The sequence below is a fragment of the Pelecanus crispus genome, chromosome 8 (genome assembly GCF_030463565.1).
Source record: "Pelecanus crispus isolate bPelCri1 chromosome 8, bPelCri1.pri, whole genome shotgun sequence".
NCBI classification, from domain to species: domain Eukaryota; kingdom Metazoa; phylum Chordata; class Aves; order Pelecaniformes; family Pelecanidae; genus Pelecanus; species Pelecanus crispus.
The window spans coordinates 25,226,317-25,239,546 of record NC_134650.1 but is presented as its reverse complement, the minus strand read 5'-3'; the positions used below and the strand labels follow the sequence as shown (position 1 = coordinate 25,239,546).

The 13,230-nt window shown below is 48.0% G+C and overlaps 1 protein-coding gene across 1 annotated transcript; it reads right to left on the bottom strand.

Moving 5' to 3' along the window:
* Nucleotides 1-1,392: 1,392 nt before the first annotated feature.
* CETP (cholesteryl ester transfer protein) lies at nt 1,393-10,603 on the bottom strand. The gene is made up of 16 exons (XM_009488205.2): nt 10,459-10,603; nt 9,316-9,430; nt 8,360-8,494; nt 7,739-7,809; nt 6,559-6,646; nt 6,361-6,430; nt 5,995-6,055; nt 5,284-5,375; nt 4,818-4,997; nt 4,339-4,389; nt 3,858-4,025; nt 2,349-2,416; nt 2,185-2,227; nt 2,030-2,099; nt 1,609-1,694; nt 1,393-1,512 (listed from the first exon to the last, which is right to left on the bottom strand). Exons 1-16 carry the CDS (start codon nt 10,601-10,603, stop codon nt 1,438-1,440), a joined length of 1,518 nt encoding a protein of 505 aa, XP_009486480.1. The 3' UTR covers nt 1,393-1,437.
* Nucleotides 10,604-13,230: the final 2,627 nt, after the last annotated feature.

Sequence of the window (13,230 nt, the reverse complement as noted above, 5' to 3'; positions counted from 1 at the left end):
TGGCTTTAGAGCACGAGGGAGCAGAGACAAGCCCTTAGCCGGTACTGAAATAGCCAGCAGAGGCAGTGATGGGAACAGGGTGGGAAGGGAGATGGAAAGTTGCGTGCTACACCAGGGCTTCTTCAAGGCCACCGTTGGCCGCACCATAGTGTCACACCTTTCGCACCACTTGGTTCATGCTGTGTCATGGACACGGTTGGTTGAGACCCAGTAAGATAAACCTTCCTTGGCTGCCATGGAGCAACCTGTAAACTCAGCTCACTCTTGTGTGCCCTGGCCTTCTCCTTCACCAGCCTTGGCACCATGACCACTGAAGGGATGTTAAACCCAGCAGTCGCGTGGAGCAAGGAAGTGCTGGGGGAGCTCAGTGGCCTCTGGTGTTGGGGGTAGGAGAGGAGCAGGTCAGAGGGGCCTGGCTCATTCCCCGGGGAGGATATCCATTGCAATGAGGAGGGAGCAACCACCATGCCCAGGGAGCTCGAGAAACCGAGGCCATCCTGCTACCAGCCTCACACAGCTCTTTGTGGAAGCCCCAACTTTAATATCACTTTGTATGGGAGGAGAACATCATCCTCTGCCTTTGTTAATGTGATCACCATTACAGGCTTAGATTTTTCACCTGAGATCTCTTCCAAGTGAAAAGACAAATTAAAAAAAGGGAAGCATGAATTGGTACAGGAAAATAAATGAGCCACTTCAGATAAATTATTGCACTGTAGTAGGAAGGAACAGGAACCTGCTGTCTGACTAGACACTTACACTTTCTCTTATAATCTCTTTGGCTTCCTTATAATTTTTATTGCTTTTCTCAAGTTTGCTCCCATTGTCTCAACATGGGCATAACAATTTGCTCTACACAGAGTTTACAGGCTGTGTAAAGAAAGTGCCCAGGGCATAAGATCTCTCCGTTATTGTACTGCACTGTAAATTCATGTCCCATTTACTTTTTCGGCCATACCCAGGTCTTTTAGCATAACTGGTTCTGAGCTTACTTGGTAATGTCATTTGAGTTGCTGAAGTCTGTCAAAATCAGGAGCCTCTTGGTTCATGGTAGAAACTAAACCCAGGATCAGTGCAAACAGTGCAGTGTTTCCAAAACGTAAAAACAGATGCCAAAAGGTGGGCAAAGCCCATTTCTGCTGCCTCCTGTGAGTGCTAACCCAGAGCCCATGCACTTAAAGAGTCAACCCTTACTCTTAAGCACACACATCCTTTAAAGATCCTGAAAAAGTATCGTGCATAGAGATGCAGACTCCAAGACCTTTGCAGAGGAAAGGCTCCACGAAAGTACAATTGCACAGAAACTGGATTGTTTCTCAGGAAAAGGAAAGAAAATTCAACCGAAGCTGATGTAAATCAGCTCGTCTTTTAATTGGTTCACACACAATCTTTCTGTTTATACACAAGTTCTTATGCTCCTTTATGAAGAGATCAGCTCTATAATCTTTTCTCAAGGAAATCAAGAAGCAAATGATTTGGGAAGCTGAAGTCAAGTTGTACAATTACGTATCCCTAAAAAGGGAGGAGAAAGAAGAAAAGTATTATATTAGTTTATGCCACACTCCCAAGAAGGGATTTGAGAGACAGGTATTTCTGAACTCTGCTTACCTTTCTTGTGATGATCTCAGGATTTCTGATCTCAAATAGATGAAGCCCCTTGTTGTTCATCAGTGAAGTCAAAGCTGGTTCGATCCCTATGGAATCAGTAAACCCATCCAGTTATAGGTATGGCTGTCCTGGCTTGCTGCTCATCATGTACTGCAACCTTGTCTATCTGTTGCCAAAAGCCAATTGTCCCTCAACGACCCGCAACCTTTGGCCTGATGGAAAACTCACTTTTCCTTTGTCCCAGCCATTTATAAAGGTTCCCCATTCCCCAAGTGAATGCAGCAGAAATTCACATCAGTAATGTGGTTCTCCCCCGCAGCTGTCAGGGTTATTGACGTATTTTTTCAGTGCTTAGGTTTAGGAGATCTGATATTAGATGCTTTACGGAGTAGGTTGGCTCTTCCCCAAAGGGAAAACTCACTTGAAATCACTTCTGGGATCCCGACAACCGAGATCATTGTCTGCAGGAAGTTTCTTATGGACAGGTCATTCTGAAATCCAGAAAATTCATACAAAAATGTTTTAAAGACATCATTTAGCCACAAATGGCCTAGAGAATACTTTCTTAGGACTTACCCCACTTGGATCAGCTGTGCATTTAAAGACTTTAAACTCTATCCTGAAGGGAAGGAAAAAGGGGGAAAAAAGGTCACTAAGGGCTGCAGAGATCCTGTTTTTGTGCTGCTCTCAGACACGGGCTAGAAGGGGCAATGAAACCCACAAGAGACCACAGTACCGACCTGGAGTCCAAAGGGTACAAAATGAGTTTCTTTTCCATATAGGTAGCTTGGATAGTGACCATGATTTCCTGCACAGAGATGAACAGCAGAGTTGAGATAGACCACATCTTGCCTTATAGCAGGAACTTGCATTTGGAAATTCTGGTTTATTTTCTAAGACCCAGACTTCAACATCCTCCTGACTTTAACTCCAGATATTACTAGAGAAGGTTGGCATTTTACTTCATTTGCATGCAACAAACCCCTCCCTGATGCCCACAGCCTCAGCCTGTGAGGCTCTAGACTGGCACATCCACAGGACTGATGCTTTTGCCATTTTGTGAACCAAATCCTGGAAGGAAACAGTTACATAGGGTGGTGTTTCCCAATGACCATCTGTCTCAACATGAAAGATCATCAGACTGGATGTGGAGAGGCCAGCCCCAGGGTAGCCAGGGCTACCACAAGTAGTCTTACCACAGTGTTTTCGTTTATAACCAAATTAAAAAAGAAAACAATCTCTGAATTCTGGCCATTTGGGCTCATTTTCTCACTTTTGCTTGTATGCAAATGTTTGTTAAAAGGAACATTTTGTGGTCCAATTGCAGGTCACAACCAGGGATCTGGCAGGCCAGGAGCAGATCACATCCTGAGAGCCACGGTTTTAGGGACCACCTCTAGTTCAGTGCTTCTGCAGTCCTACAAGAAATTTGTTTCAAGATATCACCTGGAGCACAAAAAAAGCCATGCATATTTCCCCGTAACACCTTGCTAACATGGGATACTTGCAGAGGGCAGGAGGGAATTATTCTCGATTACAGTTTAACCCTTTAATCTAAAGAGTCTGGTCTACCCTCAGACAGGGATTTGCTTTTGTGCCGTGTTTAGTGTCCGTACCAGCCCATAATTACAAGGCTGGACAAACAGCTTTCTTGTGATGTTACCCATGACAGCAAGGCTGTTGTCATTTCTTTTTGCTGCCTCTTTAGATTCAGTATAAAGCAGTTTAGGATAAAACACAGCATAAGCAGGAACTTTCATACAGGCATACATAGAGGAAAAGGTTATATTTTAAGCTTCATATTCTTCAGAGATGTACCTTCATTTCCGAGACAACCATCTTCTAAGTGGGGGCCAGAGCTAGAATTTGGGAACATAAATACATTCCCATAGTGCCTTCATTCTCTCCTAAAACACCTCAGATAAAGGAGGTCTGTGTCTGATACAGGTTAATGGGGGCTCATCAGAGCTTTCCAGTGCTGCACTTACCACCTTGCACACCAGTGACGGGCTGGCCTAATAGAGGAGGTGTTGAGCCAACACAGTCACTATCACCATTCCCAGCCTCAAATGTCGAGGGAAGAGATGAGAGTGTTAAAAGGAACTGATATGCCTTCTCCACCATGGTTTAGCTGCCACCCCTTTCCCAAAGGGTTCCCTGCCATTACTGTCCCTGAGCACCAGGGGTGGTCCAGACTTGGGACAGAGCCTGTCCCAAGGTCTTCACAGTCAGGAGAAGCAAGAACTGACCTTCTCCATGTACAGAACCATCAGGGGCTCTTCTCCTGGGGGAAAGATGCTGACCTCCACTGCTACCAAGGACTTCACAACTGTCCCTTCAGGCTGAAGAGAGATTTTGGGATGGGCGAGACTCCACACCTTGGCCACAGAGTCATTATAGGAGGTGCCTTGAAAAATCTGGTCAAATAAGGAGCAACAGAAGAGTCAGGCTTTTTCCATACCACATCCCAGTTTCCCACCAACTTCCCACACAGCTGCATCCCCTTTGTAGTCCCCAATTCCTCCTCCAGTTCACACAAGCCCAGTAACTCAGCCAGGTTTCAAGGAAGCTGTGCCAGCATGGAGGGTGGAGAAATCCTCCTTGCAAAGCACAATGGTTTCTCCATCAGCCCCACCCAAGACTCTTGAGTTGTCAAGCAAAGGACATAAGATGTTACAATGCAACAGAATCCATTTGAAAAGTTCCTCATTTGACATAAAATGCAGTTACCATCTGCACCGCCTTCCGCTGCACTTCTGTGTCTTCCACTTCAAACAGTGCCTTCAGAAACAAACCAGAAACAGATTGTAGAAAAATGAAAGAGGAGGTTATGGTTAGCCCTGATGCAGGCTGAATGGGCCAGAGCACTGATGTATGGCTTGTGGCCAGTTCAGAGGCATAGCTGAGTTCCTCCTGAGTTCACCCCCTTTCTACCTCAGTACTCCCACAGAAATCACGTCACTTTACAACTTGGAAGACAAGTTTTCTATCACCTGGTGTTATCGCTCTGAGGGATAACACTACTTGGTAATACATACTTGCTAAGAAGGTACCAATTTCTGACCAAGATCACATGTAGTGACTGACTATAGATTTCTATCTTCCACAGAAACTAGCTCTCACCAAAAAACAGTATTTAGAGTATCTTTTACTTTCTCCCTAAAATATGATGTATGAGGTAAGGAGGGAACCACTCCTGAAATAGTCACCTGCAACTTCTCCCCTCTGATGGTCAACGCCAGGCGCTTATCTAAGAAAACTGCTGAAGCCAGAGAGTTGAGGATGTGTTCAGACAGCCAGAAGTAGAGCATTCGGGACTCGGTCAGCAGCGACGGGGAGAAAACAGAGTCACTGAAGACAACAGAGTAGTTCTTGTACAGGACAAGGCCCTTTAAAGGAAAGCAAGTGTGTTGGCCATGACAGGCAGCAGGGAGACAGGACAAAATGTCAATACCTGCATTTTCATTGCAAGGCAAAGGCCTGTGTGGCTGGACTCAGAGCAGAGAGCAAGCTGCTCGGCTGGGCGAAAGGCTGGCATCAGCACACGCTGCAGACTTACCTTTGGCTGCAATGCAGCAGCACTGCATGGCAGCAAAGGGCCCAACCCCTCCCAGCCCTCCAGCAAACATCATCGCCAGAAAACCTTTGGTCTCTGAGCAGCCTGGGTTACTTTACCTTGTGATGTGATTCTAGGTAATTTGCTTTTATTAAAGGAAATGAAGCAAGGGAGATATCAATGCTGATATCCTCATCCTGGACAAAATTTGCTGCAGGAAGAAAACATAAAAACCTCACACCAGAAATATGATCTTAAGCAGAGCTTGCAAGACAGTTGCTTTTAGGACTTGCTGCAGAAGGTGACTGGGAGTTATAAAAGAACACAGGGATGGGACTGGGGGGTCCCCCTCCTTTGGGTGCTAATGCTGATTCTGCTGCTACTCACTGACTCAGTTTCTCCACTGGAAAATATGGGTAATTACTCTTAGTTTTACATTTCACTCCTTTTCCCTGATATCTGTGACTGGGAACCATGGGTAAATCTTCAGCAGGCAGATACAGATGCTGCAGTATCTCAGCCCAAATACTCCAATGCGTGCTCCTGTTCTAGCCAACACCAGTACTTCTGGTCATTACATAATGAAGGAGAAATACCTTATGAACTGAAATGTGTCTTTCAACCAGTGCAGTCACCCTTAAAAATCAACCTGATGCAGAAAAATCCAAAGCATAACATTGTTAAGGTTTATTTTGCTGTGGTCTGAGGGCTTGGGATCCCATACACATTTTCAAAGGACTTTTTTGATGGATGTGGCTACTGCCCTGCTGGGGCTCAAGTGTTAAAAGTTGTACATAAAAAAAGAAAGCAGAAAAAACAAAGATATTTACCTGCTAGATCATGTACAAAATTTGCCAGCTCCTGGGCAAGAAAATTGATTTCTTTGCACACCTACAAGAGGAAAAGAGGGGAAAAAATGAAGGCTGGGGATAGGATTTTGGGTTGTGGAGCAGAGCGGGGCCTCATGGTGAGATCTGTGGGCAGTTGGTCAGAGTCTGGCACCATCAGAGATCCCAGTGTCAGCACAACCTCCCACCTCATCCAAGCTGGGTTTTTTTTGTGCATTCTATTTATTTGTCTTATTTTTCATAAGCACTAAAATTATATTGCTATTATCTTGTGGGCATATGTGAGCAGAGGAGTGTGTAGCATACCAACTGACCTTTCCTCTGTCCACAGGCAGTGGCTGATCTTACCTCGCTCTTGAGAACAAGCTTCAAAGTGAAGGAGATGAAATCTGTGAAGAGCTGCTTCAGCCAGCCTGGTCTGCATAAGACAGGGAGCACAGTCAAGGACCACCCAGTGGTCCCCATGGCGGATGACACTTGGGCCGAAGCGCTCAGGGACCAGCAGTGGGGCAAGTGAAGCCCGATTTTGAAGGGACACGGACTCACTCCTTATCTCCTTGGAGGTGAAGCATCAGTTTGTGGAAAGTCAGGTAGCAGTCCGAGGCATCAGCAGCCACTTGGTCCTTCTGGCACACTGCACAGGATGAAAGAAAAAAAGAAAAAAAAAAAGCTATTTTGCTACGGAGATGAGGAGGACGACTGCACTCTGCAGACACTGCAGACCTGGAGCAGGGCATCACTGCAGAGGGGCACCCAGAGTTCCCCACACCTCCTGGGGATATTTCCAAAAGGCTCAGAACTCTGCAAAGTTGGTGCAGATGGGGCTACCTTGCACCTGGATGGAGGGTTTCTGCTTGCAGCTCCAGCCGAGCAAGTCTACCAGACACCCTTCTTCACATTTCGTTTGGATACCTGCCTGCCTTGCTAGCTCCTATCATCAGGGACTCATTGTCTCCTAACATCACCCAGGAGAACCTGGGCAGTACATGGAACCCACAAACCAAAGCAGGGATGGAATTAAGTCATATTGCAAAAAGCTTGGAAAATGCAATATACTGTCACTGAGCTTCATGCTGCTCTTCTCCCCCTGGGAGCTTACCAGGAAAATGTATTTTGAGGCAGGAAAGTGTATTTTGATGTACATGTGATAACCCACATCCCTCTCATCCCTTATGGGAGATGGACAAGTGTAGTTTGTCTCTGTCCCTTTCTAGTCTAAATCTATTGACTTTCCCAAGGAAGAGGATTCATTTTCCAGAGCACACCTTGGGCATGACCTGTAGACAGTTGAAAAAGTGGACTATAAGGATGTTCAAACCTCCTGTACCAAAGCCCTCATTTGGCTTGCTCTTTTGAAACATCCCCATGCTTTTTTCAAGTCACCCTGAATAGCAGGAGATGAAAAGCCAGTCCTAAAGACAGTCCAGAAGGCCAGACCATTCTTCACTTTCTGCTGGTGTAAATTAGCATAACTTTGCTGAAATTATTTGTACCAGCTTCCTCTGCTTGCTCTGTTAAAACTATGAGGTCTTTTAGGGCCACGTTGTCTCCTAGCCTGTGTGCACAGGGCAGCAGAACTGACTTCCAACCCCTGGGTGCCATCCAATCCCTGCAGAGCTGAGCAGAGCTAGCCCAGCCTCACTGTCCCCCACCTGGTCTGTCCTGCTTCTCTGGAGGAAGCACACAAAAAGACCCCTGCAGCTAGGGATCCCCAGCTGATACTTACTCAGTTTAATGTTCATCTGGAGGTCAATGGAAGACTCGATTTCAAAATCAACTGAATGAAAAAGCTGCAAACTGTAACAGCAGAAGAGAGGACATTTAGCAACCTGTCCTGAGAGCAGCTTCTCCCTGACCACACATCAGCTGCGGGTGGGTTTTATAACACCTCTCACATCGGTCCTTGCACTACGGTGTGCAAAACCCTGGCACGCAGCAGCCCATCTCAAATACTCTGGCTTTAAATTATAACAAACCACCACCCTAGTGGCACTTAGGCAAACAGGAGGATTAAGCCCCTTTTTTCCCCATTCAAAGTTTATAGAGCAACAAAGGGGAGGGAAGAAGTCAACTTGTACACTTTGAGCATCTTGTCTCCTCATGCAAGGGGTGATGGTGCAGACAGAAAGGCAGAAAGCAAGACAAGAAGAGCAGTGATGGGGCTAAGCAGCACTGCTGGCATGTAAAGTCTTGCCTTGCTCAGGCAGTAAGCAATGCTGCCATTGCTAGAGAGCCAGAGGAGCACAGCCCCTCCACATCTACTCATGCCACGGGCCAGTCCTGCCTGTGGGCAGCAGCAGAAGTTTGGCCTGTGGTGGTCAGCAGCAGCCAGCCCCCAGGTACTTACAACCAGGCCCCAGCATAGCCATAGGTCAGGGTCCCTTTGAAGAAGGCCGTCACATTTTTAATGGCAATGTGAATGGCATCATTCTCCTTGAGCTCCACCTGGCTCTGCTCTATGGACAAGTCATTGACCTGGATGCTAGAAACAACAGAAACCCAGTTTGTCCCCAACCCTAGGGCTGTTTTCTGTGACTAGGCAAGACAGGTTTGCTCCTGAGGGTGTGGGGTCTCTAAGGAGCCTGTGCCAACTCCGGCAAGCACTCAGGAGCTTTTGCAAATCACAGGGCCACACACAAGGGCAATGGTGCTTTTGCTCGGCAATGGTGCTTTTGCTCAGCCTTGGTGCACTGCTCCTCCCCTGCGATGTTTGGATATGAGGCAGGGGGGAATGCTTTAAACAGAAAAGATGGAGCAACAGACAGCAGAAACAATGCCATTCTATTGCAGTGCTCTGTGTCAGCCATAGTCACAGCAGGAAATCCATCCTGCATTTGCATTGTTGCATTTGTTGTCCCCAAATAGAAGTTAGCAACACAGCGAAACCCAGCTTTGTTTGTCACAAAGCCCAGCCACGTGACATCCTGCTGACAGGGGTGGCTCCAGCAGCCCCGGCCAGGTCCTCTCTGCCACTCAGTGTGCCATGGACACCATCTGTCAGCAGCAGGCCCCAGGAGCTCCAGCCCGCAGGGACAGTGCTCCCCATCCCCGCTGTCAGAGATTTGCTCTACACACTGCTTCACTGTCTGCCCACCGAGTTGGAAAAGCTCTTAAATAATACATCAGCAGCCTAGACCTTAATATGCAAATTGTCTGCAAGACATAGATCAGAAAATGCATCTGCCCTGGTCCAGACCTTTGCTTTCACCAGGAACTGCTGGATCAAAGCTCTCTCCAAGTCCAGTTTTTGTTCCTCTCCATCAGCCCACACCTCCCCTGGCACAGAGACACAGAGATACTCACTTGGTCAGCCCATAAGCCACCTTGCCAAGGAGCCGCATGGACCTTTCCCCAGTGATATTTGGGAATTTGGCATTTCTGAATGCTGCTTGAATGACCTGCGCTGTTTCCTGGTTCACTGTCAGTGGAAGAAAAGGGCAAAGATACCAAACTGCAATCTCTCCTGCATGCGAAGTCAGGTCCATACCCTGGATTAAAGTACTACAAAAGAGTTTTATCTAAGGCATTTCCATTAGTTTAAGGAAGCACTAGAAGTAGCTTCAAATTAAAGAAAAAAAAAGTTCCTAACTTTAATAGCTGATGGCAGCTGGGAACCAGAGCGTGTGTCGCTCGACAGTCACCAGCAGGGCTGTTTCCAGGGAATCAAGCCCAGCTTTCACACACCTCACCTGCACCCTAGAGGCAGACTTTTGAAAGTTTGAGGCTGTGCTTGTCCTAATACTGCACAAGCTGTTGACTTTACCCCAGTGCTTTACTCTGTTGCTGTCTGCTTGTATTGCAGTCAGCTGTTGGGTCTCCAAAGGAAAAATTCTGAGACCGAAGTTTCTGTACGCATTTTCCTGAAGTTATCCAGCCCATTCCAACCTCAGCCTGAGGCACATGCTTGTACAGAATTTTTTCCTTACAGAAATACTCTCTCTTAGTTTGGCCCAGCATCCTCCTCTGCATGCACCACTGTTGGAGGAGATGGGACAGAGCTGTTCCCACCCTTTGCAGAAGCACTAATTATTCTTCCCTCACCTGCAGAGCCCCCAGATCCTTGCAAATAAACCCACGGCAGCAGAGAACCCCTGTTTCTCCCCTTCTGCACACCAATCCCAACAGATGAAATTGCAGCAAGGTGAGAAATCAAACACACATTTGCTCTAGCTCTTCCATCACACAAGCCCCCAGCAAGGAACATTGCTAAAACTTTGAACTACGGAGAGCGGTTGAGGACTGTTTTCTAGCTCCTTTGACAATTTGTGCCTATTCAGTTCTGCTGCCTATGGTTTAACCCATGCTCCCAGGCAGGTATTAATAAATCTTACTAGATAAACAGTTTCCACAAAAGCCAGGGAAGCAAAAAATGCCCTCATTTAGCTGATCTACCACTAACTTCTGGTGGAGAGGGGGGAAACGCAGCCCTGTACAGCAGGCACTTACACAGCAATGCTGCGGGCTTGGTCATCCTGCAGACGATCCCTGTGATGCTATAAGGGAAGGGCCCAAACTCACAGGCTGCTGATGCGTGGACAAGCATTAGCAAGATCCCGAAGGTCCCCAGCCTCATCCTGCCAGCCCAGAGCATCCTCAGCCAGAGTGGAGAGCACCGACAAGACAGACTGATTCTTGACCGTGGCAAAAGCTGCTTTCATACCTCCAAGCAGACCTCATTCGAAGCAGGACATGACCTGCTTCCTCCAGTTATCAAAACTCATCACACATTTCCTAATCTTCCTATAGTTTCCTTAACACTCTTCAAGTTGCACCCTGCCTTCCTCCCACAGCAGGCGCTCAGGCTGCAGGACTTGGCTCTCCTGCCAAAACTGCTTTAACTCAGGACATGCACACATTGAGGCGGGTAGAGAAAGCTGGAGGGGGATGGAGATTGGAAGCGTATAAAGTCAAGGGATCAGCCCCACACTCTGCCCCCAGCCAGTTCATCATTTGCTCTTGGCACAAAAATATTCCATATTCCTGCAGCAATTTTCCAGCAAAGCCCTGTTTGGAAGGTACCTACATTATTAACCGCTCCCCCCCTCCACTGATTTTAGGCACGCTATGGTGAAACTGAGGCACGCTCCCGGAACGGGGGACCCTCCTGCTACCAGTGGGTGAATCCACGTCTCCCACATCCCTGGAGAGCTCCATGACCACAGGACTGGGATGTTCTCTGCCTCTCAGATAGACTTGTGAACCATCTTTGGTTTGCCAACTTCCAGATGGGGAAGAACCCTCTAAGCTGGAGCTTTTCATGCACCTAGCCTCTCAGCTGCTATTTGAGAAACATTAGAAACCCAAGTTCACATGCACTCCTTGTGCACCTCTGCCCTGCATGCCTCTGTTCCCCAACCTCCCTGTTGTGGTGCCAGGGCCCATCCCAAAATGAGCTCCAGGACAAAACAGAGTGAGGTTATTTCAGCAATGAGGCTTCCAGCAACTGCCATGAACCATTTTGCCAGCAAAGACTGATGGAAAAGGAAAGGTGAGATCTTGGCAATGTTGCAGGAGCACACTCAACCCCCTGAGTGAGACAAGGTGCCAGCTTTACTCCTCTCCCCTAGCAGATGCCTTATCCTCCCTGCGCCGGGTGAGAACATTTCCTCTGGGAGCCCTACTGTCCAACAACCCCCACCCTGCCACCCTGTTTTCTTCCTGAGTTGAGAAAGTGAACGGCCTTGGGTACCCTGCAGGAAGCACTTGCGGTCACTGACCCACCAAGGGAAACGGAGCATCTGCAGGCTTCCTCCAGACTTCTCCAGGCAAGCGGCATGGTAGCCCAGGACAGGCTGCCTGCTGCAAGCTGATACTGCATTATAAATGAACAATTAAGTGTTGGAAGCATGTATAAAGATAGCAGGTGTCTGACCAGCATAGCTCCCAAATAGGAGCCCAGCACCATCATCTCAGCTGCCATAGCATTCTCACTGCCCTGGCTAAGAGGCCTCTTTACAGGGAAGCTGCAAAGGGCACAGACATGCTACAAAAGATTTAAATTCAAGTGTCTTTAACCTTGTAACAGCTCTGGTTTCTGTCCTTTAGCTCATGGCTCTCATACCCAGCCCTCCCCAGCAGCTTGCAGTTCAATGGATGTTGGTGCAGTGGCCAAGGCTGGGGTGAGGGAGTTCTGCAGCCACAGCAGGAGATAGTACCCCCAGGCACCACAGCGCAAACACACCAGAGGCAGCAAGGCACTTAAATCAGCAGAAACACACTGCTGCTGGGTGTCCCGCAAGTACATCTACCTGTGTCCTGAGCACAGCTTTCAGCAGAAGAAAGACACACTCCTGTTTATTGCAGGACAAACTCAGGAGTGTTGCATGCAGTTTAAGTTTTACTGGAACAGATCTGCAGGAGACACTGCAGCAGGGAAGCAGCCCCACAGCAATTCATACCAGCATGAAGGAGAGGGAAAAGCAGGGCATTTTGATACAGGGGTATTTGTCACTGGTGTCCCAGGGTAGATAAGGACAGAAAGACCAAGAACCCAGAGCCAATGTGCTGGTCATGGTAGATCTAGCGCATTTACAGCCCCCTTACAGACCAGCTCCCCTGCCCCAATACTGCTTCAGATACTGCTGCTAGCAGATAACCTGAGCTGAGAGCAAGGGAGGACAGGGGACTGCCGGGCATTGACCTCCAGCAAGAACAGGAAGGCTGGAGACTTTCCGCCTACAACAGCAAAAGCATGCATTACACAGAGGTGCTGCAAGCATCCCTGTCCTGGAGTAACCAGGCAGAGGCCAGGGCAGCAGAGACACAGCAGCCCACACTCCTCCCAGTGCAAGGTCAGGCTAGCAGGAGGCAGGTCAATTTTTAAAACCCAGAGAAAGGTTAAATGCCCAAGCTGCTGTGTAGTGCTTCCAAAGGGGATGCTGGAAGATGTTTTGATAAGTATTTGCTGTGTAAGGCTTTATCTGAAGGCCATACACACACATGCTCACCACCTTGCTGGGGACTGTGCTATATCCAGGGTTGTTTTTCCCCCCACACTATCCAGAGCAGAGGTACATCACAGTGCCATTAATCTTTGTGCTGCATTGACCCAAACATTCGGTGTTACCCTGCAGCTGCTTCCTGAGATTGCAGCCAGGCTACCTGGAAGGCTCTCTGCTCCATCAGCAAGATGGGCTCCAGCACCACCTCCAGGACTCATACAACAGGTCAGCCCTGGGAGGGCAAGCCCAAACCTGGCTGCTCCCTCTCACACATATC

Coding starts and splice junctions, on each gene's coding strand:
- CETP (XM_009488205.2), bottom strand. CDS start 10,603: ATGCTCTGGGCTGGCAGGATGAGGCTGGGGACCTTCGGGATCTTGCTA. Junction 2,417..3,857: donor TGGTTCTGTACATGGAGAAG/GTCAGTTCTTGC, acceptor ATCTCTGTGCAG/GAAATCATGGTCACTATCCA. Junction 1,695..2,029: donor GATCCCAGAAGTGATTTCAA/GTGAGTTTTCCC, acceptor CTGATTCCATAG/GGATCGAACCAGCTTTGACT.